Consider the following 24,739-nt stretch of genomic DNA (forward strand, 5'->3'; position numbering starts at 1 on the left):
GGATAAAAGAGTTAAAAAAAATTTAATGTTTTATATTGTATATATGGACTTGGAAAATATTTTAAATCAAACAACTTAAAAATTATTTAAAACAAAGAGTTAGCATGTTCTTTTCAAAACTTTTAAATTAAATTTCTAAGTTTGGCTTGGTTTTGGATTACTACAATGAGAAGATTTTCTTGAAAATATACCTTAGAGTTATATATAAAAATGTTTTCTTGAGTGATAACTGGCTCCAATTAGATTATCTAAAAGTTATCAAGTGAATTTAGTTATTTACTGACTTCTTTAATTTGGCAAGTTGACCGAATTTTGTGGGTATATTCACTGCAAACCCTCACGAGACTACAACTCGTCCACTAGGGTAACCTAGGGGTTTAAAGGCTTGTTGTATGCGCTAAATACAACCGCGATTCCTGCGAAAGTGAGTTAGGATTTTCTTTTTATTTTCTTTGCTAGAGGACTAGCAAAAGTTTAGGTGTGGGGGTATTTGATAATCATATTTTATTACAATTTTATACCCTCATTATCTATTTTATATGAATAAATATACCACTAATAATTGTTTTTATCTTTTAATTGCAGGTTAATGAAGAATAAATCTCAACTTCCCATCTCTCAACAAAAACCCATTGATTAAATGAAGAAATGAATCAAGAAGCCAATTGGAAAATCAATTTCTAATTTATCCAAAAGCCCAAGCTAAGATGAAGGATTAAAAGAAATATCAAAGCCCAAAAGCCCAAGTAAAAGCCCAAGATCCAAGCCCAAGAACCAATGAAAGAGGAGTTCTGCGGACAGCAGCTAGAAGCAGGCAAGCATTGATGCCAGCATCGATGGGGGCATCGATGCCCGCATCGATGCCCGTATCGATGCCAGCATCGATACCCCCATCGATGCCAGCATCGATACCCCATCGATGCTGGTATCGATACGCTGGGCAGTTTGTTACGAATCAAAGGCTGAAAATTGATGTTTTTACTCTTAATTGAGAAGGCCTTCCAAAATTGTAACTTTAGTTGCAATTAATAATAATAATTTTTTCACCACTTTAAATTTTTCTCTTCTTCTCTTTGTTGGATGATGAAGATGAAGATGAAAGATGGAGAATTATTTGAAGGTTTGCATTTCTTTCTTTTTCTCTTTTATTGCTTATTAGTTTAGATTTATTTCTATGCTTGTAGTTAGATTTTATTTTCTTGTTAAATAGCCAAGAGGCTAGAACCCTCTTGCCTTAGATTTATTTTATGCTTATAGAATAGATTTATTTTCTTGCATTTAATTCTTGTAATTTTATTTTGTAGTTTAGATTTTGCAATTTATTTTGTAGTTAGATTTTAATTTCTTATACTATTCACCTTGAGGCTAGAACCCTCTTGGGTTTAGTTTTTCTTTTTGTTTATTTTTATTTTGTTTGATTCGCCTTTAGGCTAGAACCCTCTAGGGAATCACCCTTTTCTAAGAAGTGGGTTCAATTTTAGATTATCCATATCTATAATTGAATCCACCATCTTTAATTTCTTGCATTTTCTTTTATTCTAGAATTTTGTTCTTCATTCTTGATTTTTTTATTCATTTTTCCTTCTCACCTTATTGATCATACTCAAATCCACTCTCACTTACACTTTGCACCTATTCACACACCATTTTCATTCTCTCAACCTCTTCACAATCACATTCACTTATCACTCCTACTTGTCACGCACACAACATAAGAACCGATTTCATATTTTCTCCTACAAAACACCTTCCTCGTGGGATCGATATCTTAAATACTATAACTTGACACGGTTGTGCACTTGCAACCTTTTTGGTACATGTTTATGCCGCATCACTCCCCTACAATTGATAATGTGTCATGGCATGACACAGTTTGGGAGAGGTTGAATTATCCTAAGCACTCTTTTATTTGCTGGTTGGCAGTCTAAGACAGACTTCTTACTCAGGACAGGCTTCTTAAGAGAGGGATTATAAATGCAAATCATTGTTGTATATGTTCTGGTGCAGGTATGGAGAGCAGGAATCACTTGTTCTTTGAATGCACCTTCTCATGCAATGTCTAGAATCGTATTATGGATTGTCTTTAGTTTAATTGGAGGGCTTGTGACTGGAACCTACTTCTGAACTGGTTTAGTACCAGGTTTAGGGGAAAGGGTTTCAAGCAAAGACTAAAGAGAATGGCATTGTCTACTACAATATATAGTATTTGGTGTGAGCGCAATGTAAGAATTTTCCAATAGAAAATCAGATGTGAAGATCATTTGGTTAGAGTTATTAAAGTTGATATTATGACTATAATTCTCAGCAGTCCCGTGTCCGTTGAGAATAGGGATTATCTTCTCTCTTTGTAAATGTTTTGAGGTAGTTGTTAGGGCTAAATTCCTTGTGTTTGGATATTTGTTTGGTCTTCTCTGTTTACGAGCATCTTGATGTACATAAAAACTTTACAAATTTGGTGAATGAATAAAGTTTTTTCATTGACAAAAAAAAAGAGGTCATGTAAATTTCTCTTTTAAGTTTCGGTTTGCTTCATAACATGAACTGACATATTTAGAAAGCAAAATACTAGAAAATCCAAAGTCTGTATGTGGTTGAGAGGAGAGGATAGAAAAGGGGTAAATTAGTAGAATGATATTTCTAACTTAACCCTATTTTTCAATAATGCACTTATTTATGTTCCATTCATTAATATGACATTTTAATTTAGGTCCCAATAACAATTAGGCCCTTTTTTGGCAAACTGTGTTTTTTTATTTTTGGAAAAATTTCTTTAACCCCTTAGGCCTATTAAAATTGTTAAATCTACACTCTCTTCTCCTTCAACCTCTCCCAATTTAAATTTCTTCTGCCCTTTTATCCTATAAAATCTTCTTTCACTCTTTCTTTCCATCTCATCAATAGAACCTCCTCTTTCTCCTTCAAACTATCCTAATTCAAACCCGAATCCTAATTCAAATTGGTATTGACTTGGATAAATATTGTTCGGGTTGGATTAATGTTCATGTTTTGAGTTGAGGGAGGTTGAAGAAGAAAGAGGGCCTCGAAGGAGAATTCTATAGCGTAAAAGGATGAAAGCAATTTAAATTAGGGGAGGCTGAAGGAGAAAGAGGGTGTAGATTTAATAGTTTTGATAGGTTAGAAGAATGGACGAAACTTTCAAAAAGAAGCTCATTAGAATTTTTACCATCAATGAGAAAAAAGAGTCATATTGTGATAAGGGCACAAGTTAAAATAACATATTAATGATGGAGTATAAATAATAATTATATTGAATAATAAGATTAAGTTGCAATACCAATCTGGTAATTCAGCCAAAATTCTAGTGATCAATCAAATCTTTAATCATTGGAATTTTGGCTAAATTACCAGACTTGAGGTTATAAAAAAAACTTCAGGTTAATCAATGGGCTCTTCATAATTGAATTTTAAAATTTGTTTGTTTTTTCTTGACATCATGATTGACTTCGGTTGGACTTTTCTTGTGGAAAATGGGTATTCTTTGCAGAAAGAGATGTTAACGTGTACCCGCTTAGTTTCTTTGCTATCTGTTAGTACATAGCTATGTACGAGTACATTCGGTCTAGATACAAGTTAGATATGATACTTATTATATCCGCTTATCCATCATAGATTCAAGTACGATCATCATAGATTCAAGTACTATTATAGGTATACTTTGGCAAGGAAAATTCATATCAATATCTGTTAAAATCATATACAGATATGGATATACATGCAGATATATAAGCTGATATGCATGTTGATAAAAAATGGATATGATAAAACTAGATAATATTAAAATATATAGTTCGTGTAATATGAAAGAATTTATTAATATGTTTGTTATATCTAAAAAGCTAATATTAGACATCTTGATCATCAAAATAAATTTCAAATCTATATTTTAAGGATTAAAAGTATTATAACAGTATGACCAATATGTATTCAGATATTTCGGATAGAGATTTGGATATTTCACTACAAAATTATAACCGTAACCATATTTGTTATGTTGTTTTTAATCGCCAAAGTATGACCCTTTGCCAGCAACAAACATGTGTACTTCTGCATGCAATGCCCTAATAAAATTGCTGGCCAAAGACCAACAAGGATTCCAACTCAGCCAACTTGTCGATTCGACATTCCTTCATATCGACTCGAATGGCAGAACTTGTCGGCCCTCTTGTCGATGACGACTCGCTACGAGCCCACTCGACTAATTATTCGACGCCTCACGAGGATGACTCGAAAGGCGTTACTTCTTAGTGAAGCTAGAGCTTGACTTCAGCCTCGAGCCTCTCCCACTGATAGCACGTCAGCGTCACATTTAATGTTTAGCAGACACATCATACCTCTAGCCCCGATAGTCTTCATGACTCATCGGACCACGTCAGCACCGCCATATCGCAGATCACGTCTTATTTAATGCTGAGGTGATCTCTCCTCTATTTGCCGACCAGCACGTGTAAAGTAGGTACTAACGCAGCCGCCAGCCCATACTTCTTCACCGCCATCTGTGCTCAGTCGAAGTGTCAATTCTACCCTTATACCATCAATATAAATAAGAGATACTATTCTAATGTAAAGAGGATTTTGGTCGAGAACCTGATCTGCTTCTGCTAAATTAGATCTTTTAAGAAATATCTATAAACTACTGCACACACAAGAACTCTCATAGTTCATCATATTCTCCACTCAAGTTCACCAGCTGACTTGATCGTCAGAGGAACCACGGGGGAATCAGTTCCCATCCTCTCACGAGTTTTTACATGTGCAGACTTTAGCCACTCAACTCATAACCAGATATTCAGGAAAGGAAGTGGCCCCTCATCAACTTCACCCTCATCCAACCATTTTAATTGACTGTGTGATCATTAGCATCAATAATATCCTATCAGTTATAGATTTGATTAACCATATTAGAATCCTAATAGATACGGTTACAAATATTTCTTCGGATACGGATACAGTTTAACACCCTTAGTTATGAGTGACAAGTCAATCTAGACTCAATTTGAATACTGGAAATATAGTTGGAGTAGCAACTGTTGCAATTAATTTTTTTTTTCCATTGTTTGAAAGGCAATGGATTAGATGGTAGTGAAAACTTGATATTTCCATATTAACATTAATTTTCATGTTAATGTAACTTTTATGAGAAAATACACTAATATTAACTGAGAAAGAAAATTAAAAGATAGAAGAAAACGAGAGGATATTATTACATTATTTTTAAAAATAAAGAAAGAGGAAAAGAACTTAGAAGATAACATAACGAGGCGAACGATCAAACACCACCTCGAGCAGCATTACTGATCGTCCCTGTTTGCGTCGAAAATTGTTTTCTTCATTGTATAACTCATTACAACTTCGATCGTTACAATAAGTTCAAAAAGATCGGTCTTTTTATAAAACATTTACACAATGAAAATAAAAGATACAATTCTCGTTCAAACAAAACGCAGAGGGCGTTTATCACTCGCTGATTTGCGTGGGATCTTTGCATGTGCCGGGGTTTATCCGTGGACGACCGTCGATCAAATCCGGTTGTTGAAAATTCGGCAGAGCTCCGTCTTCGCCGAGGAAGTATTTGATTTGAAGCACTGAGATCGACCAAGTGAAATCAATAGCTCTTCTTGAGATTAAGACCAAGCCTAATCTCAAGGAAATAGGGGAAATGGGCGTCGGATCTCTCGAACTCTCCTTCTTTATGCCGAAGAACTCGCCAAGATCTGTTGACCCTTGCTGAAATTCGTGCTCCTTTGACTCCTCAATCCGGCAGCACCTCCTTCTCTTGATAATTAATCCCCTCCCCTCTGAAATGAGCCTCTGAGCTCGTATTTATAGGCTTCGATTGGGGGGGGGGGGGTGGGGTCCTTTGGGGGGGGGGGGTTTGGATCAGAATGAGTGATTTGGTCTTATCTTCAGTTAATAACGGTCTAACCATGTTTGTAGATGATATCTAGGTAGTTAGGAACATCTGGAATAGAAGAAACCGATCGAAACAGCCTAAAAACATGTTTTGGAGGTTACGGGCAGTTCTGAGCGCAAGACGGACTGATCCGACCCACCGCTGCGCGGGTCAGTTTGAGACATCTTCGGTATTTTGGCCTTAACTCTTTCGTATGACCTCTGATTAAGCTGATTCAAGATGCGTTGGAAATCGGACGAAGAGATCTATAACTTTTATGTTTTGAGATTTTTCAGATTCAAATCACAACATAGTCAAAACTTTACTTCTTTCTACAGATCAGATCACTATAGCGCGGGTCGGATTACTATAGCGCGAGTCGGATTACTGTAGCGCGGGTCGGAACTGTAGCACAGGTTGGATTGTAGCGTAGGTCGGAACTGTAGTGTGGGTCAGACTGTAGAATGGGTCGGACTGTAGCGCATCGACTGTAGCGCGTCGACTGTAGCGCGGGTCGGACTGTAGCGCGGGTCGGATTTGAGCGTCCTAGAGTTACTATAGCGGTCTTAACTCGCATATCCGATATCTGAATAAGGTGATTTAAGATGCGTTAGAAAGGTGACGAAGAGACCTACAAATTTTATGTTTTGAACTTTTTCAGATTAAAATCATAGCATGGTCTAAATGCCTCTTCATTTTGCGGTCCACTTTTAGGTGTTCGACACTTTTTGACTTCTCCGAACTTGTATTGCGTATTTCGTCATTCCGGTGACTTGTACACTCCAATGACTCACTTTGTCTCCGAACTTGTATTGCGTATTTCGTCATTCCGGTGACTTGTACACTCCAATGACTCACTTTGTATATTTGTTAGCTTTTTGCGTATTTCGTCATTCCGGTGACTTGTACACTCCAATGACTCACTTTGTATATTTGTTAGCTTTCACGGGGCCAGATAATCCTTTCCTAACTTGGATGATGATGCTTATCGTCTGCATTTCGTCCCGAGCTGTGTGTAGGAACCTATAGGCATTTTTATACGCTTACAGTCCCTTGCTCGATGTTGTTCACTGCCATCTTTTCTCAAACCACACTGAGCATCATGAACCAAGTCCTACTCGGGACCTCGTTCTTAGCAATAGAATAAGATCAAACCTCTCCTTACTTGAGCTAACAAATCCTAACTAACTCGGATGAGAGCACGAGCGTAATCATCAAGATTATTCTCTTCACACCATCTCCTGCAATCTTGACTACCTCGATAGTGTTAGAGGCACACTTGGGTAAATCTATTATAGTGTAAGCTTCCTTATAGCTTATCTGTGAACGCGTTTTTGTTCACGCATCATGTGGGACCACACATCCACGGACGCGGGGGGAAACCACGTGGAATGCTAAGCGCGTGGGGGCCACTCCCACACCTTTTATCATGGGACGCGTTTTTCAATGCGGGGGCAGGCTATAAATAGGAATGATTGTTCCTAGGTTTTTAAGGCTTGGTGCAGAGAGGAAAACACAGACGAAAAACTACAGTTTTTTTTAGCGGCGTGTAGGGGTAAATCACAGAGGCTTTTCGGCTGGTTTTTGGTGGCATCTTTTTAAGGGAGATATTTGTGTGAGATTTGAGAGCTTGTTTGAGGGTTTAAATTGTGTGATTATAAACCCTATTTGTATTCTCTCTAATAGTAGATCTCCCCCCTCCTTGCCCCGTGGACGTAGGCAATTTGCCGAACCACGTAAAATTCGTTGTCTTGTTGTGATTTGTAATAGCTTGTAAGTTCCCTCGACAAGTCAGTCCTAGAACTAATGAGTGGAAAAGTGTATATCCTACTTTGTTGAGATATATTACTTTTGGTTCTTATTTCCTTTGTGAAACAGAGATTTAGTTATGATCTTACTCTCTTGTTGTGTAGCAGAGGTGCTGCCAAAATTTTCGCTGCGCACAACAAGTGGTATCAGAGCTTCAGGTTTTGGCTTGAGGTTTATTCAAAGGATTTGGTGAAGGATTCCTATCTGAAGAGTTAGATCGACAATATGGGAGAAGCAAGCACATCAGGTTCATCTTTTACGAAGGCGATACAGAGTCTGAGCATCAATAACATGAAGATTAATATTCTGAAGTTTGACGGTAAGATAAATTTCGGATTGTGGAGGTGTTAGGTGATGAACGCGTTGGATGCACAGAATTTGGAGGAGACTCTTGAGTTATAAGAGGAACCCAAAGACATGGAGGACAAGGTTTGGAATAAGATGAATAGTAAGGCTTGTGGAGTTATTCAGTCATGCTTAACGTCGGATCTTATTTATGACGTAACGAACGAGATGTCGGCGAAGAGAATGTTGGAAACACTCAATGTGAAGTATCTTATGAAGAGCATTGAGAATTGGCTTCACTTGAAGAAGAGGTTTTACCAATTCAAGATGAAGAGGGGAGTTTCCATCAGGAAGCATGTCAACAATTTTACGAAGCTGCTTTCAGATATGGCCAATATGGATATCATGGTTGAGGATAAAGACAAGGCAATGTTACTTTTATGTTCGTTGCCCGAGGATGATTACTATATGTTCATTCTCACTATGATCAATGGAAGAACTACTATTAGCTATAAGGAGGTGACCTCAGCTTTGGTGAACGATGAGTTGAGGAAGAGTGATGGTGAACCCTCCGAGAAGGCATCGGGAGATACACTAGCAGTTTGAGGCCATGATTCAAACCGCCACCAGTTCAACCGCTCAAAATCGAAGAATAGAGGTGCCCATAAGAGTGTTTGTAGAAATCAATGTCGGTATTATAAAAAAGAAGGACATTGGAAGATTGACTGGCCAAAGTGGAAGGAAAATGCCGGGAAGAACAAGGAAAAAGCTGTACAAGCTTCAGAAGTGAATGTTACAAAAGCTATTGATGAACATTCAGAGTCAGATTCTTCGGGCTATTCGTAACCTGCACTACCATCGGTTTGCTATGCCGACTCCACGGAGTGGATGTTGGATTCAGGAGCCACATATCACATATGCCCTAGTAGGGATTGGTTTTCTAGCTTTGAGGAGCTGGAAAGAGGGGATGTCGTGCTTATGGAAAATAACCACGTATGCCCTATTGGTGGTATTGGTTCAGTCTGGATTAGGATGCATGACGGAGTAGTGAGGGAATTGAAAGAAGTGAGGTTCGTGCCGCAGTTGATGAAGAACATTATTTCTCTTGGTACTTTTGGAGGTAGCTGGTTATCGGGTGACCTTAGAGGATGCTACAGCGAAGGTCACGAAGGGTTCTATGGTGGTGATGCGAGGAGTCAGGGAAAACTTCCTATACTACTTGAAGGGTAAGACAGTTACAGGGGGTCTGGCAGCTTCTATCACTATAGAGGAGGACACTATCACATTATGGCACATGAGACTAGGACACATAGGAGATAAGTCCCTGCAATCATTGGTGAAATAGGGACTATTAAAAGGTGCTAAGACCTGCAAGATGGAGCTGTGTGAGCATTGTGTACTTGGGAAGAAGACTAGAGTGAAGTTTGGCACCGCTATTCACAACACCCAAGGTACATTGGATTATATTCATACAGATAATTAAGGTCCTTCTAAGAACACATCACTTGGTGGGGCCAACTATTTTGTCACTTTTATTGATGACTATTCTAAGAGGAATTGGGTATACCTATGAAGCATAAACATGAGGTCCTGGATATTTTTGTGGATTGAGAAAAAGAAAGTGGAGCTGCAGACAGGTAGAAATGTGAAGACTCTACGTTCAGATAACGCTGGAGAGTATACGAGTGATCCGTTTCTGTAGTTTTTTTGGGATCATAGCATTAGACGACATTTCACAGTTCGACAGATACCGCAACAAAGCGGGGTGGCTGAGAGATTGAACCATACTTTACTAGAGAAAGTGCGATGTATGATGACGCAGAGTGGATTGCCTAAATCCTTTTGGACCAAGGCGTTGGTTTATGCGAACCATCTCGTGAATAGGTTGTCGTGCACTACGATACAGGGAAAGACTTTGTTGGAGCGTTGGTCTGGTTCAGTAGCTAGTGACTATAAGTCGCTTTGGATATTTGGGTGTCCTGCTTATTACCATATCAGTGATGATAAATTAAATCCGAGGGCGAGGAAAGCAGCCTTTGTAAGATTTAGAGATGGAGTTAAAAGCTTCAAGTTATGGGATCCACAGGATAAGAAGATAGTTATTAGTAGGGATGTCACATTTGACGAGGCGTACATGATAAAGCCTCAAGTTCCTCAGCAGGTGGAGGAAGACCAGATTTGGGAGATATCGCAGCAAGTGGAGGATGATATGACTCCACTTACTCCAAAGAACATTGTATCTATCGAGGCTCCTACAGAGGTGACACTGGGAAAAGATGGGATGATAGCCGGGCAGATAGAGAATACAGTGGATTATGAGACTCAGGAGCAAGATCATGTTCAGGAGTCTATTGTAGCGAATAGACCTAGAAGGATGATTCATCGGCCAGCTAGGTATAATGATATCATGACCGCATATGTATTATCAGTGGAGGTCATTGATGATATTGTTCCAACCATATTTTGGGAGGCAGAGTCTAGCCCCGATTCAATCAGGTGGAGGGAAGTTATGGAGGAGGAGATGTAATCTCTTCAGAAGAACGACACTTGGGAACTTGCAAAGCTACCTAAGGGTAAGAAAGCTATTAATTGTAAGTGGGTATATGTGAAGAAGGAGGGATCTTCTATTGGGGACATTTGGTTCAAAGCTAGATTGGTTGCCAAGGGATATGCACAGCTTGAGGGCATTGATTACAACAAGGTATTTTCACCCGTTATGAAGCATTCGTCGATTCGGATCTTATTAGCATTGGTGGCACATCTGGATTTGGATTTGGTCCAGATGGATGTGAAGATAGTCTTTCTACACAGAGATTTAGATGAGGAGATCTACATGACACAACCTTTGGGATTCAAAGCTGTAGGAAAAAAATATTTGGTTTGCAAGCTGAAGAAGTCTTTTTATGGATTGAAACAATCGCCGCGATAGTGGTACAAAAGATTCAACAGCTTCATGATTGGCTAGGGGTACACGAGGAGCCCATATGACTCATGTGTTTACATGCACAAGCTACAGGATGGTGAACACATATATTTTCTTTTATATATTGACGATATGCTTATTGCTTCCAGGAATTCTTCGGCTATTCGAAAGTTGAAAGAGCAGCTGTCATCCGAGTTCGAGATGAAAGATCTTAGAGAAGCAAAGAAGATATTATATATGGAGATTGAGAGAGACAGGGTGAAGGGGAGATTGAAGCTTACACAGAAGAGCTATTTGCAGAAGATGTTGAAGAAATTCAGTTTTGATGGCAATGCAAAAGTAGTTAGCACTTCATTAGCTCCCCACTTTAAGTTTTCAGCTAGTATATTACCTGTTTCAGTTAAGGACAGAGATTTTATGTCGAGGGTCCCATATGCCAGTGCAGTAGGTAACCTTATGTATGCGATGATGTGTATGAGACCAGATTTGTCACAGGCCGTGAGCATGATATCGAGGTACATGCACGACCCCGAGAAAGATCATTGGGAAGCTGTAAAGTGGATTCTACGGTATGTTAAAGGCACCATGAATATTGGATTGATTTTCCAGAAGGATGAGAAGAATGGGCATGATTGTATTGGTTACATGGATTCAGATTATACTGGAGATCTTGACAAGCGCCGGTCTACTTTAGGATATGTGTTTACATTGGCAGGAGATCCGGTATGTTAGAGATGTATACTTCAGTCTATAGTGTCTCTCTCTACTACAGAGGCGGAGTATATGGCGGTGATTGAAGCTGTTAATGAGGTTTTGTGGTTGCATGGATTATTGGAGAACTTGGGAATTGCACAGGAGACCATTCGGGTATAATTTGATAGCATGTCAGCTATCTATTTGGCGAAGAACCAGGTTTATCATGTGCGCATGATGCACATCAATGTCAGATTCTACTTTGTTCGTGACATTATGGATAATGGAGACGTCATATTGGAGAAGGTCCACACGAAGGATAACCCTGCAGATATGTTGACCAAAGTTGTTTCAGGTGTGAAGTTTGGTCATTGTTTGGAGCTTTTGAACATTCTTCGGTGTTGAGGCTTTTGGAGGCCATTGGATGAACTATGTGAGGCTTGATTCATTGGGAAAGAGGATACGTAGGCAGTCTTTATGATGCAACCGATTTGAGAGTAGATACTGATATTTAGAGTTTGTTCACATTCTTATTTAGGTTCTCGACTTGTTGTGGATTGAGTCCGTTGTTGTGAATCGTTTTACTTCATACTGGACACAACAAGTGATATATTTGGTTTGGTTGGTGTCGGCTCAGTATTAGTTAAACTTCACCGAGGTGGAGAATTATGAACGTGTTTTTTTTCACGCGTCACGTGGGGCCACATATCCATGAACGTGGGGGAAAACCGCATGGAGTACTAAGCGCGTGGGGGCTACTCCAATGCCTTTTATCACAGGACGCGTTTTTCAATGTGGGGCCAGGATATAAATAGGGATGATTGTTCCTAGGTTTTTTAAGGCTTGGTGCGGGGAGGAAAACGCAGACGAAAAACTACAGTGTTTTTTTTTGAGCGAACCACGTAAAATTTATTGTCTTGCTGTGATTTGTAATAGCTTGTAGGTTCCCTCGACAAGTCAGTCCTAGAACTGATGAGAGGAAGAGTGTATATCCCACTTTGTTGAGATATATTACTTTCGATTCTTGTTTTCTTTGTGAAACAAGGATTTAGTTGTGATCTTACTCTCTTATTGTGCAACAGAGGTACTGCCGAAATTTTCGATGCGCACAACATTATCTAAGCTAACTTGATAATGCCACAGTAACTTCTTGCTCTCTCTAATCTACGCTTCCGAATTATAAGAAGAGCTAACAATGATAAGAAAAACCAAATCTAATTTCATTCTCATTTTGATTAGATTTCCCACTTTCTCAGAGAATCACTAATTTAAGTATCAGAGGGTCAGTGGGGCATCAAACCTCAATGCCTTTTAATAGTTTCTTAGTGATTTCAAGAGGAACCCCATCAATAAATCCAACAATAGAAGAACTAAGGGAGCCTCTATCAACAACTTAACTCTGACAACTTCTCAATGAATATTTTCTCACCCAAAACACATAAATTATTTTTCAACTTGGACATGTCTAACTTACTTAGAATCACATGCTCAAAAGAGTATGTTGGAGTGAAATTACTATATATGGATTACTATTATTTAACTAAAATTGATTTTTTTAGCCGAAGGAAAACTTCTCTTGATGTGATCCATGCATGAAATAGCATTGTCCTTACTAGTAGTAGATTGCGTTCCTCTGAGAATATTTCTCAAGATCCAATGATTCCTAGTGACTACAAGCATGCACTTGCAATATAAATGCCGCACAAATCAGCGCATTTCCTCCATTGAGAGTTATAGGAAATCAAAGTGCAGAAAATCTTTATGATGTAGAAAATAGATTAGCATATCAAAATTATTACGATGCATGAAATCCATCACCTTATATCAAACTTCAAGGGAAATTATAATTATGACTAAATATCAAAATTATGGTTTTAGGATCAGTACTATTATAAGATTTCATGACAATACCAAAATTTCGAAAGGCATTAGCCACATTGGTATTTTACAAGTTCATTTCTAGCAGCATATAACCTTAACTATTTACATACTAATGACACCGCACGCGGAGAAACAAAATCCACATCCAAACACTCATATTTCCGACAACAAATCACCAGGTAAAGCTTATCGATTCGAAATGCACATTCTCATCTTTCGACGCCGCACAAATGCCCGCAACCTGTCGACGCAGTCCACTGGGACCACTCGCCATCACGCCTACGCTGGATCCCTCTGCGCCCAAAATCATCTCTGCATTAAAACAAAAAGAAAAAGAAAAATAAGAGGTAAGGTTAATAAATCCTGTTTCAATCCTCTTTAATTCAAATCGGCACATAAATTGAGATTCTTACCCTTGAGATCAGGCCTTTTGCCGTAATGAACTGTAGTAGCCTGCGCAAGGGACTCACTCGGCAAACTCTCAAACTCCCGATCCCCGTTACAGAACCAAGAGCGCGGTGACGATTGTGGCCTCATCTCGCTGACCAATCCCCGCACTTGCTTCACCTCCATGCTGCTCCTCTTCTTGTTCCACAGCACCACGCCACTGGACGCTGCAGCGATGCACGCACAAACGAATAGCAAGTTCAACAGGGCCTGTGACATGAGAGGGTAGGTTGTGCCCGTGCTCTCGATAGGGTAGATGTAGTATCGAGTCAAGATGCTGATGAGCAGAAGGAAGGCGGCGAAGGAGGAGGATATTATGGAAGCGAGCCAGAGATAGGAGTTGGGGCCGAGGACGGGGGAGATGGGGAAGTCGGAGGGGTGGGGCTTGAACCAGAGGGTTAGGATGGGCTTTCGTTGGGTGTCGGGGGAGGGGGAGGTTTCTCTGGTGACGAAGGCTTGGATTTGGAGGGGGAGTTTGGAGAGGAGGTCGGAGGAAGGGGCAGAGATGGGGAGCAGGAGGTCGAGCATTGTGAGGTCCGACGAGGTCTTGAAACAGCAGATGAGGAGGACGGTCGGGGTTGGTACGTCCAAGGTCGTGCTATGGTGCATGAGCTCGCGGATGATGGAGATGAAGGGGGTTATCCCACTGCCGCCACTCACCATTACTAGAGCATCATGCCTGTCGAAAAGATCACGTTAGTCATGCCTGCGTATAACTAATCTAATGAATGCGTTTATTTTCTCCTACTTTTGTGTCTGAGGTTGCTGTTATACGCTGCGGAAGCCAAACAACCAAACCAACGTGCTACGAGAAATCAAATCAAAGGAACGTCGAGAGAAGGCCAAAAGAACCAAATCAATGTCACAAATACAAACAACCAATTTTAACATAGTTCGGCAAGTTGCCTACGTGCACGGGGCAAGAAGATGATAGGGTTTTTCACTAATAGAGAAGAAGAGTACAAACTGAGATTACAAATCACTCAAACTCACCAATTAATCTCACCAATAAATCTCTAATTCTCTCCAAACAAAACACTAACCAATAGCTCAGAAAATACCTCGTTTCTGTGCTCCAAATATTCCTAATTTTCTTCTTAATTCTCTCTTCCAATTATTCCATATATATAAAAATCCCAAAATCATAAACATACTAGGAATTCTAAAACAAAAAACAAAACAGATTAAGAATCCTAATAACCTGTTACAAAACAGATTTGGAATCATGTTACCAAAATAGATTAAGAATCCCAATAACCTGTTACCAAAACAAATTAGAAAACATATTAGGAACCTGCTATCCAATAATTCTCCACCTTGGTGAAGTTTTCCTAAAACTAAGCCAACACCAATACCAACCAAATGTCTCACTTGTTGCGTCCAGTATGAAGTGGAACAAATCCACGACAACGAACTCAATCCACAATAAGTCGAGAACCCAAACGAGGATGCGAACAAACTCTAAATGACGGTATCAACTCACCAAACCGACTGCATCATAAATGACTGTCTGCGTATCCTCTTGCCTAAGGAATCAAACATTCACGTAGTTCACCCAAATGGCCTCCAAAGATCCTTAATCAAATAGAAAAGTTTACAACTCTTCACCAATATCACAAACAGATCTGTAACTGATAGCGCTCCCAATGACCCCAAACTGAAACAATTCAAACACCTCTACCTTTGGTGAACCAATGGCCGTATCTAAAATATGTCCACCAGCTGCACTCGAATCCAAAACCAACTCATCATCTGCATCCAAATCCAAATGATCTCCAAACAGTGTCACCTCAGCTAGAATCTCAAACGATGCAGTATGATTTGGAGTATGTAGAGTAATCTCCACCTAATGTGAAGAAGTATCACCATCCACCCGCTGCGATATCTCAATAATCTGATCAAAAATCTCCACCTGCTGAGAGTCAATTATGACATACCTGCTCAGAACAAAATCAGAAGCTCCTAACTGATAATCAAACGAACCTCTGAATCCCAAACGTGCAATCAGATCAAATCTCACATCCTCAATGTTATCAAATACTGGGCAACCAAATATCCGACGTAACCCAAAATCTGAAGCAGCTCTACCAGATCCAAAATCTCCACACGCAGCAGTCAGCAACTTATGACCAAGATGACCCAAATATGTTGAAGCTCCAAAATCAAAACCAATCCTCGACAACCAACATCGATCCCCCTCCAGTAAGAAATGACCCATTCAAACTATCATCTCATCTCGTCGCCCTAATGTCTCCACATCAATAAAGTGTCTCAAACTATCATGAGCTCGGTACAAATGCAAGAAAGAACCCTTACCAAAGCTAGAACGACAGGTTATCTTTCTGCCAATACATTTCTTCTAATTGTTGTTGACTTTTAGGACTTCACACCAAAGGGACCTGGTTGTAACCCACCAATACCTAGAATAATTCCAAACTGTAGAAACCAAATATCGATTACCTCCTAATGTTGCCATTCTCTTTACAAAAGACACACTGATTCCTACGAACTTCAAGATGTGCCCCTTTAGATTGCGATCTCCTACCACGGTTTGGACTCTTTACTCTTGCGGTCAATGCTCCCGCTACCGGCTCAACTGAAGTCTCCTAATCTTTCTTTTGAAGCTGATAATTCACAAGTGCAGCAGTGAGCTCATTATAAGTAAGAGATGCCTTGCCATTAATAAGAGTAAGAATGAAGGTCTCATATTGCTCGTTAGGTAAGGAACTCAACAACAACAACGCCTTGTCCTCATCTTCAATCATCACATCTACATTCGCCAAATCCGCAAAAAGCTTCGTGTAGTGGTTCATGTGATCATCAATTGAGGCCCCCTTCTTCAATTGGAAACGATAAAATCTCCTCTTTAAATGTAAGCGGTTCTCTATACTTTTGGTCAAATACTTGTCCTCTAGGATCTTCCAAATCTTCTTAGCTGAAGTCTTATTGATCACATCATATTTTAAATCTTGAGTCAAACAAGATCTAATCACACCACACACTATTCTATTCATCTTTATCGAAACCTTCTCCCTCAATGTCATCCGGTTTCCGTCCAACTCCAAAGTATCGTTCAAATTTTGCGCATTGAGCGCATCCAAGACTTCTCATCTTCAAAGACCAAAATTGTTTGTGCCATTAAACTTCTCCACATCTATCTTCATAGAGTGGATATTTAAACTTTGGATGGTCTTCACGCCGGAAGTACCATCCATAACTCCTTCTTTCCCGACCATCTTTCTCAATACACCTAAACAAATGTGGAACAAATAAAGAATAGATCTAAAACTAAAAAGATAGAGTCTTTACCAAAAAGATCTCATATTTATCACGAAACGAAGCCCTAGGAGAGCCTCCAAAATGACCTACTCTTCCAAATAGCTCAAACATAACCCGAGCTCTGATACCACTTGTTGAGCGCTGCGGAAGTCAAACAACCAAACCAACGTGCTATGAGAAATCAAATCAAACGAACGTCGAGAGAAGGCCAAACGAACCAAATCAATGCCATAAGTACAAACAACTAATTTTAACGTGGTTTGACAAGTTGCCTACGTCCACAGGGCAAGAAGATGATAGGGTTTTTTACTAATAGAGAAGGAGAGTACAAATTGAGATTACAAATCACTCAAACTCACTAATTAATCTCACCAACAAATCTCTAATTCTCTCCAAACAAAACCCTAACCAATAGCTCAGAAAATACATCTTTTCTGTGCTTCAAATATCCCTAATTTTCTTCTCAATTCTCTCATTCCAATTGTTCCATATATATAAAAATCCTAAAATCATAAACATACTAGGAATTCCAAAACAAAAAACAAAACAGATTAAGAATCCTAATAACCTGTTACCAAAACAGATTTAGAATCATGTTACCAAAATAGATGAAGAATCCCAATAACCTGTTACCAAAACAAATTAGAAAACATATTAGGAACCTGCTATCCAATAATTCTCCATCTCGGTGAAGTTTTCCCAAAACTAAGCCAACACCAATACCAACCAAACGTCTCACTTGTTGCGTCCAGTACGAAGTGGAACAAATCCACGACAACAAACTCAATCCACAACAAGTCGAGAACCCAAACGAGAATGCGAACAAACTCTAAATGACGGTATCAACTCACCAAACCGACTGCATCATAAGTGACTGTCTGCGTATCCTCTTGCTTAAGGAATCAAACATTCACGCAGTTCACCCAAATAGCCTCCAAAGATCCTTAATCAAATAGAAAAGTTTACAACTCTTTACCAATATCACCAACGGATCTGTAACTGATAGCGCTCCCAATGACCCCAAACTGAAACAAATCAAACACCTCCACCTGAGGTGAACCAATGGCAGTATCTAATATATGTTCACCAGCTGCACTCGAATCCAAAACCAACTCATCATCTGCATCCAAATCTAAATGATCTCCAAACTATGTCACCTTAGCTAGAATCCCAAACGATGTAGTATGATCTAGAGTATGTGGAGTAATCTCCACCTAATGTGAAGTAGCATCACCCTCCAGTCGCTGTGATATCTTAATGATCTGATCAAAAATCTCCACCTGCCGAGAGTCAAATGTGACATACCTGCTCAGAACAAAATCAGAAGCTCCTAACTGATAATCAAACGAACCTCTAAATCCCAAACGTGCAATCAGATCAAATCTCACATCCTCAATGTTATCAAATACTGGGCAACCAAATATCCGACGTAACCCAAAATCTGAAGCAGCTGCACCAGATCCAAAATCTCTACACGCAACAATCGGCAACTTATGACTAAGATGACCCAAATATGTCGAAGCTCCAAAATCAAAACCAATCCTCGACAACCAACATCGATCCCCTCCAGTAAGGAATGACCCATTCAAACTATCATCTCATCTCGTCACCCCAATGTCTCCACATCAATAAAGTGTCTCAAACTGTCATGAGCTTAGTACAAATGCAAGAAAGAACCCCTACCAAAGCTAGAACGACAGGTTACCTTTCTGCCAATACATTTCTTCTAATTGTTGTTGACTTTTAGGACTTCACACCAATGGGACCTGGTTGTAACCCACCAATACCTAGAATAATTCCTAACTACAGAAACCAAATACCGATTACCTCCTAATGTTGCCTCTTTGGAAGGCCCGAAATACCTAACTGGACACCACCTAAAAAACCCCTCGATCGATGAATAGAAGTGCCAAACTCTATCTCGGTCTTCTTGCTCATACCAATGTGCTCAAATGACTTCAATCTACAGGTCAAAGCACTCCTTAACACACCATGCACGGTATAACCAATCAAATAACTCAGCCTCAACAAATGTCACAGTCTAACCAAATCCAAAGAACTCGTCAGCTCTCTATCAAACACCATGCTCCCAATCAAATAATATAAATCAATCCTCCTGACGCCTTCATCACAATCATGGACCCTAATGTGACCTTCAAACGTGAATCGACCAATGTTACTCTATAGTCTGCTGCCTCCAAAACTCCAAGTGAAATGATATTTTTCTTCAACTGAGGAACGAACCTCACTCTAACTAACTCCCGAATTACTCCGTCACTCATCCTAAACCGAACGGTACTGGTACCACTAATAAGACATTCATGATCATTACCCATGAGCACGACCTCCCATCTTTTTAAATCCTGAAAGCTAGAGAACCAATCCTCCTAGGGTAAATATGGTAAAAACCACCCAAATCTAACATCCACTCTGTAGAGTTAGCAATACAAACTGACGGTAGTGCAGATATCGAGTAGCCCAAAGAAAACGAATCTGAATTATTACCATTAGCCTTGATAACATTCACCTCTGAAGCTTGAATAGCTTTCCCTTTATTCTTTCCGGCTCGATCAACCAACTTTAGGCATTCGACTTATTAATGTCCATTCTCTTTACAAAAGGCACACTGATTCCTACGAACTTTAAGATGTGCCCCTCTAGACTGCGATCTCCTACCACAGCTTGGACTCTTTACTCTTGCGGTCAATGCTCCCGCTACCGGCTCAACTGAAGTCTCCTAATCTTTCTTTTTTTGGACTCTTTACTCTTGCGGTCAATGCTCCCGCTACCGGCTCAACTGAAGTCTCCTAATCTTTCTTTTGAAGCTGATAATTCACAAGTGCAGCATGCTCCCGCTACCGGCTCAACTGAAGTCTCCTAATCTTTCTTTTGAAGCTGATAATTCACAAGTGCAGCGGTGAGCTCACTATAAGTAAGAGATGCCTTGCCATTAATAAGAGTAAGAATGAAGGTCTCATATTGTTCGTTAGGTAAGGAACTCAACAACAACAACGACTTGTCCTCATCTTCAATCATCACATCTACATTGGTCAAATCAGCAAGAAGCTTCATGTAGTGGTTCATGTGATCATGAATTGAGGTCCCCTTCTTCAATTGGAAACGATAAAATCTCCTCTTCAAATACAAGCGGTTCTCTATACTCTTGGTAAAATACTTGTCCTCTAGGATCTTCCAAATCTTCTTAGCTGAAGTCTTATTGATCACATCATATTTTAAATCTTGAGTCAAACAAAATCTAATCACACCACGCACCGTTCTATTCATCTTTATCGAAACCTTCTCCTCAATGTCATCCGGTTTCTGTCCAACTCCAAAGTATCGTTCAAATTTTGCGCATTGAGCGCAACCAAGACTTCTCATCTTCAAAGATCAAAATTGTTTGTGCCATTAAACTTCTCCACATCTATCTTCATAGAGTGGATATTCAAACTTTGGATAGTTTTCACGCCGGAAGTACCATCCATAACTCCTTCTTTCCCGACCATCTTTCTCAATACACCAAAGCAAATATGAAACAAATAAAGAATAGATCTAAAACTAAAAAGATAGAGTCTTTACCAAAAAGATCTCATATTTATCACGAAGCGAAGCTCTAGGAGAGCCTCCAAAATGACCTACTCCTCCAAATAGCCCAAACGTAACCCAAGCTCTGATACCACTTGTTGAGCGCTGCGGAAGTCAAATAACCAAACCAACGTGCTACGAGAAATCAAATCAAACGAACGTCGAGAGAAGGCCAAACGAACAAAATCAATGCCACAAATACAAACAACTAATTTTAACGTGGTTCGACAAGTTGCCTACATTCACGGGGCAAGAAGAGGATAGAGTTTTTTACTAATAGAGAAGAAGAGTACAAATTGAGATTATAAATCACTCAAACTCACCAATTAATCTCACAAACAAATCTCTAATTCTCTCCAAACAAAACCCTAACCAATAGCTCATAAAATACCTCTTTTCTGTGCTCCAAATATCCCCAATTTTCTTCTCAATTCTCTCTTCCAATTGTTTCATATATATAAAAATCCTAAAATCATAAACATACTAGGAATTCTAAAACAAAAAACAAAACAGATTAGAAATCCTAATAACATGTTACCAAAACAGATTTGGAATCATGCTACCAAAACAGATTAGCTAGGAATCTCAATAACTTATTACCAAAACAAATTAGAAAACATATTAGAAACCTGTTATCCAGCAGTTGCTAGCTAGGGTCAGTTCAGACCCGGCTTTTTGAGTGGTTACTCAACACAAAATAAAGTATTCTGTAAACTATTGAGTATGTGTGTCAGTCATGTTTAAAAATATGGTTATATCTATTTAATATGGTTGTCATTATTGCAATAAATTATGAGTTGTTTCCTAGCTTTTTCTTAATGTGCTACGATTATGCCAAAAAGAAAAAAAAAATCATTGTTATATCTATTTAATATGGTTGTTATTCAAAATAATATCTAGCCATTAATATGACTGTGTTCGTTAAAAGATACATATTTAGTTTGCCTTTGTGATGCTCTTTTGTGCGATATTTACACTTGTCTTATGTGCTTAATAATCATGCATTTGTTCTCTTGAATAAATCTTGAAACTTTATAAGCTTAAGAATACTAAGCTTCCTCAATGGAGAAGATACGCCTGCAGTTGCAGATAACTTCTGATCGGTATCTAGTTGTGTCTATTTCAGCAAAAACTTTTGTTTTGTTTCTTTTTTGCTGTTGATCTTTAAAAATTAAGGTTGTGATGTTTTGAATGCCCATCTAAGAGGAATTTAGAATCAATAGCATAAGAGAATCAAACTGTCATCAGTATATGTGACGAATAAAGTGAATGACCTCCCTATGATCTGTCTGGCAATCTTATGCTCCATCTGATTCCTTTGTTTCACTTAGATGAACTACGTTCGTATTAATAGGATTTTGAATAGGGCTCCTAGCCCTATTTTTCTGTGAAAAATAAAAGTTAATAATGAAAAATAAATAACTAAAGCTTCAACTTAGGGAGCAACAATAATTTTTCCTGAGTTCTTAATATGATATGCAGTTAGATCGAGTACAAAGTACGTCATACCTTAAAAAGTCTACAGAAGCAGGACCATATGGCCCCTCCACGGAAACATCAAGACGTTCCAGGGATGGCAGATTAAGCTTCTGATACAATTGCTGAGTCCAGCTTCCTTCTTTCTTGATGATTATGCTTAGTTTCTCTGGCTCAAAATTACTACTAGAATTAATCGTAAACGGGTGCCACTGAAGAGACGATATGCTCGGAACATTGATGAACACGGTACTCATCGGCGTGTAGCTACATGCTGCAGTATCCAAAACAATATGTTAAGTAAGTTAATAACAAAGAGTAGTTAATCATGTAAAAAATTTGGCTTAATTAGAGGAGAGGAGAGGAGAGAAAATCACCTGGGCTCTTGGAGAAGTTGAGCTCAATGGTTTCTGACGGCAAGAGGCGAGCTGAAATAAGGCAAACGTTTCGCCGAGACTGCAAGAATCTCAAGTAGCGGTCGACCATGAAGAGGTAGACACCGGGGAGAATCATGCAGTAGAAAGACATGCCCACATGGAACAAGTAGAAGAGTAAGAAGACCACGTAGAGCTGATGAGTGTAGAAGAAAAACTCGAACATCTTGCGTCGGATACGAGGAAAAGTGGTGACCCACATGAGCAGACCAGAGAGGAGAGCAATCTCGCCGGCCAAGTTTGCTATCTCGTCTGTAGCCCATTCTAGCATCTGTGGTGAGAACAATTTTCAAGCCTAGGGAGTATAATAATTAAAAGAACAGAAAAAAAATTGGATATTTACATAGTGGTAGTTCATTTTACTGAATTTTTTTTTAATAGTTGACAGTCAAGGAAAAGTGTGTCAAAATTTGGACGGTAATTCTATTTTCTTTTCTTTTTTTACTTGGCCGAGAAAAGGTCATTGAAGTGTGGAGAATACAACATCAATGTTTTACCTTCTACTTTTGAAGTAAATGGATACAAAAACAGATAAACTAAAATTGTATTCTCTTTGCTAACCGTTTAATTATCTTCAAATATGTACTTTTCAACTCCCTATTTTTTTGCATGATAACCAAAATGTTATTTTGACTCTGTCGGAATTGAAGGCAGACCAAATCAACCCCATGATATCAACAACCTTACATTGTTGAAGGAATATCTCCTGGTGGGGTTGTTGAGTGGTTAGTGATTAATTTCAGGAGAAATATCATTAATTACCTTTAGCTTGTAATTAATAGGCATACGCAAAACTTACATGACCATAGTATACTTCTATTTATTTAGTGACTTATCTTACTAGATGAGCTATAACAACTATCATATCTAGTGACTTCTCAGAACATTTATTTTTTTTATTTTTAAAATGATTGTTTTTATGTACGTACCATGGAAGCATGGTTCGTAGAAATCCATGTGATAACGTAACAGAGGCCGTGGGAGGTAAAGAGGACCATAACGATGTGGCCGAGCCAAATGTGATACTTGACGCTGGCCTCTGAAGTAAGACCGACGAGAGGCAGAAGCGAGGAGCCTCGAGTCACTGGGAAAAAGAGAAAAGCACAGCAAATGTTGCCTACTAGCCCTAGTCGTAAACCCACAGTTTCCAACTTCGCTTGCCACCTGGGAAAAAAAGTTTATCTTCAATGGTTAGAATTCATGAAAAAAGAGACGAAAAGATATTTTTTTGGGTAATTAATAATTTATTCGTTTTGATGTCTTACAAATATTTTCGGTGATCTATCTGATGTGGGTAGTGGCGGGAGAAATAAGAAATTTCTTCCAAATTTTTATCAATGATGATGAATTAGATGACGTAATCTTTTTCAATATTAATGTTTGAAATTAACTTAAAAAGTATTTCATGTTTGCAAAATTTTTAATTTGGAAAAACTTAATCTAAATGTCACTGCTTCGTCAAAAGAAAAAAAAGGCAAGTTTAAATTGATATGCTAGCAAATTTATATGTAGGTAGACTTATTAACTTCCTATACTTTTTTGCATCATGTACATAAATAACTCGAAACAAAATCGTGTAAGAAAAAACCAAAGAGTGAATAATATAGTTTTTCATAAATAATAATTAACCCTATATATATTGACTGTATTCTTCAAGTGTCATATTATTTTTAGAATATTTTATCACATACAGAATACAAGTGGTTTCATGCATATACGCATAGCAACAATAAATGTTTTATTGACTTCCTATCTAGAAAGATATGCATACTATATATATTATGAAATTACAGGTGATGGCATAAAAAAAGAGGAAGAAGAACCTACATATAAAATAATATTAACGAAAAAATTATGGTAGAAAAAGGAAACTATAGCATTTTATATTAAGAAAAGTGCATTGTGGATTAAAAAAGTTCGCTACTTTTAATCATAGTTGTTGATTATTTGTCGCGCGAATATGATTAAGAATAGCGATATGACTACTGAGTTTTAAGAAAGGAAAAAAATCAGAAA

At 38.6% G+C, this 24,739-nt stretch overlaps 1 protein-coding gene across 1 annotated transcript in view; it reads right to left on the reverse strand.

The window, feature by feature from the left end:
- LOC109839037 (ferric reduction oxidase 2-like) overlaps nt 13,675-24,739 on the reverse strand; it is an 11,812-nt gene continuing 747 nt past the window's right edge. Inside the window, 6 exon segments of the mRNA XM_020407468.1 lie at nt 13,675-13,814; nt 13,916-14,628; nt 22,323-22,563; nt 22,667-22,994; nt 23,653-23,887; nt 24,259-24,283. Coding sequence (XP_020263057.1) covers nt 13,675-13,814; nt 13,916-14,628; nt 22,323-22,563; nt 22,667-22,994; nt 23,653-23,887; nt 24,259-24,283 — 1,682 coding nt within the window.

The sequence above is a fragment of the Asparagus officinalis genome, chromosome 4 (assembly GCF_001876935.1).
Source record: "Asparagus officinalis chromosome 4, Aspof.V1, whole genome shotgun sequence".
Classification (NCBI taxonomy): Eukaryota; Viridiplantae; Streptophyta; class Magnoliopsida; order Asparagales; family Asparagaceae; genus Asparagus; species Asparagus officinalis.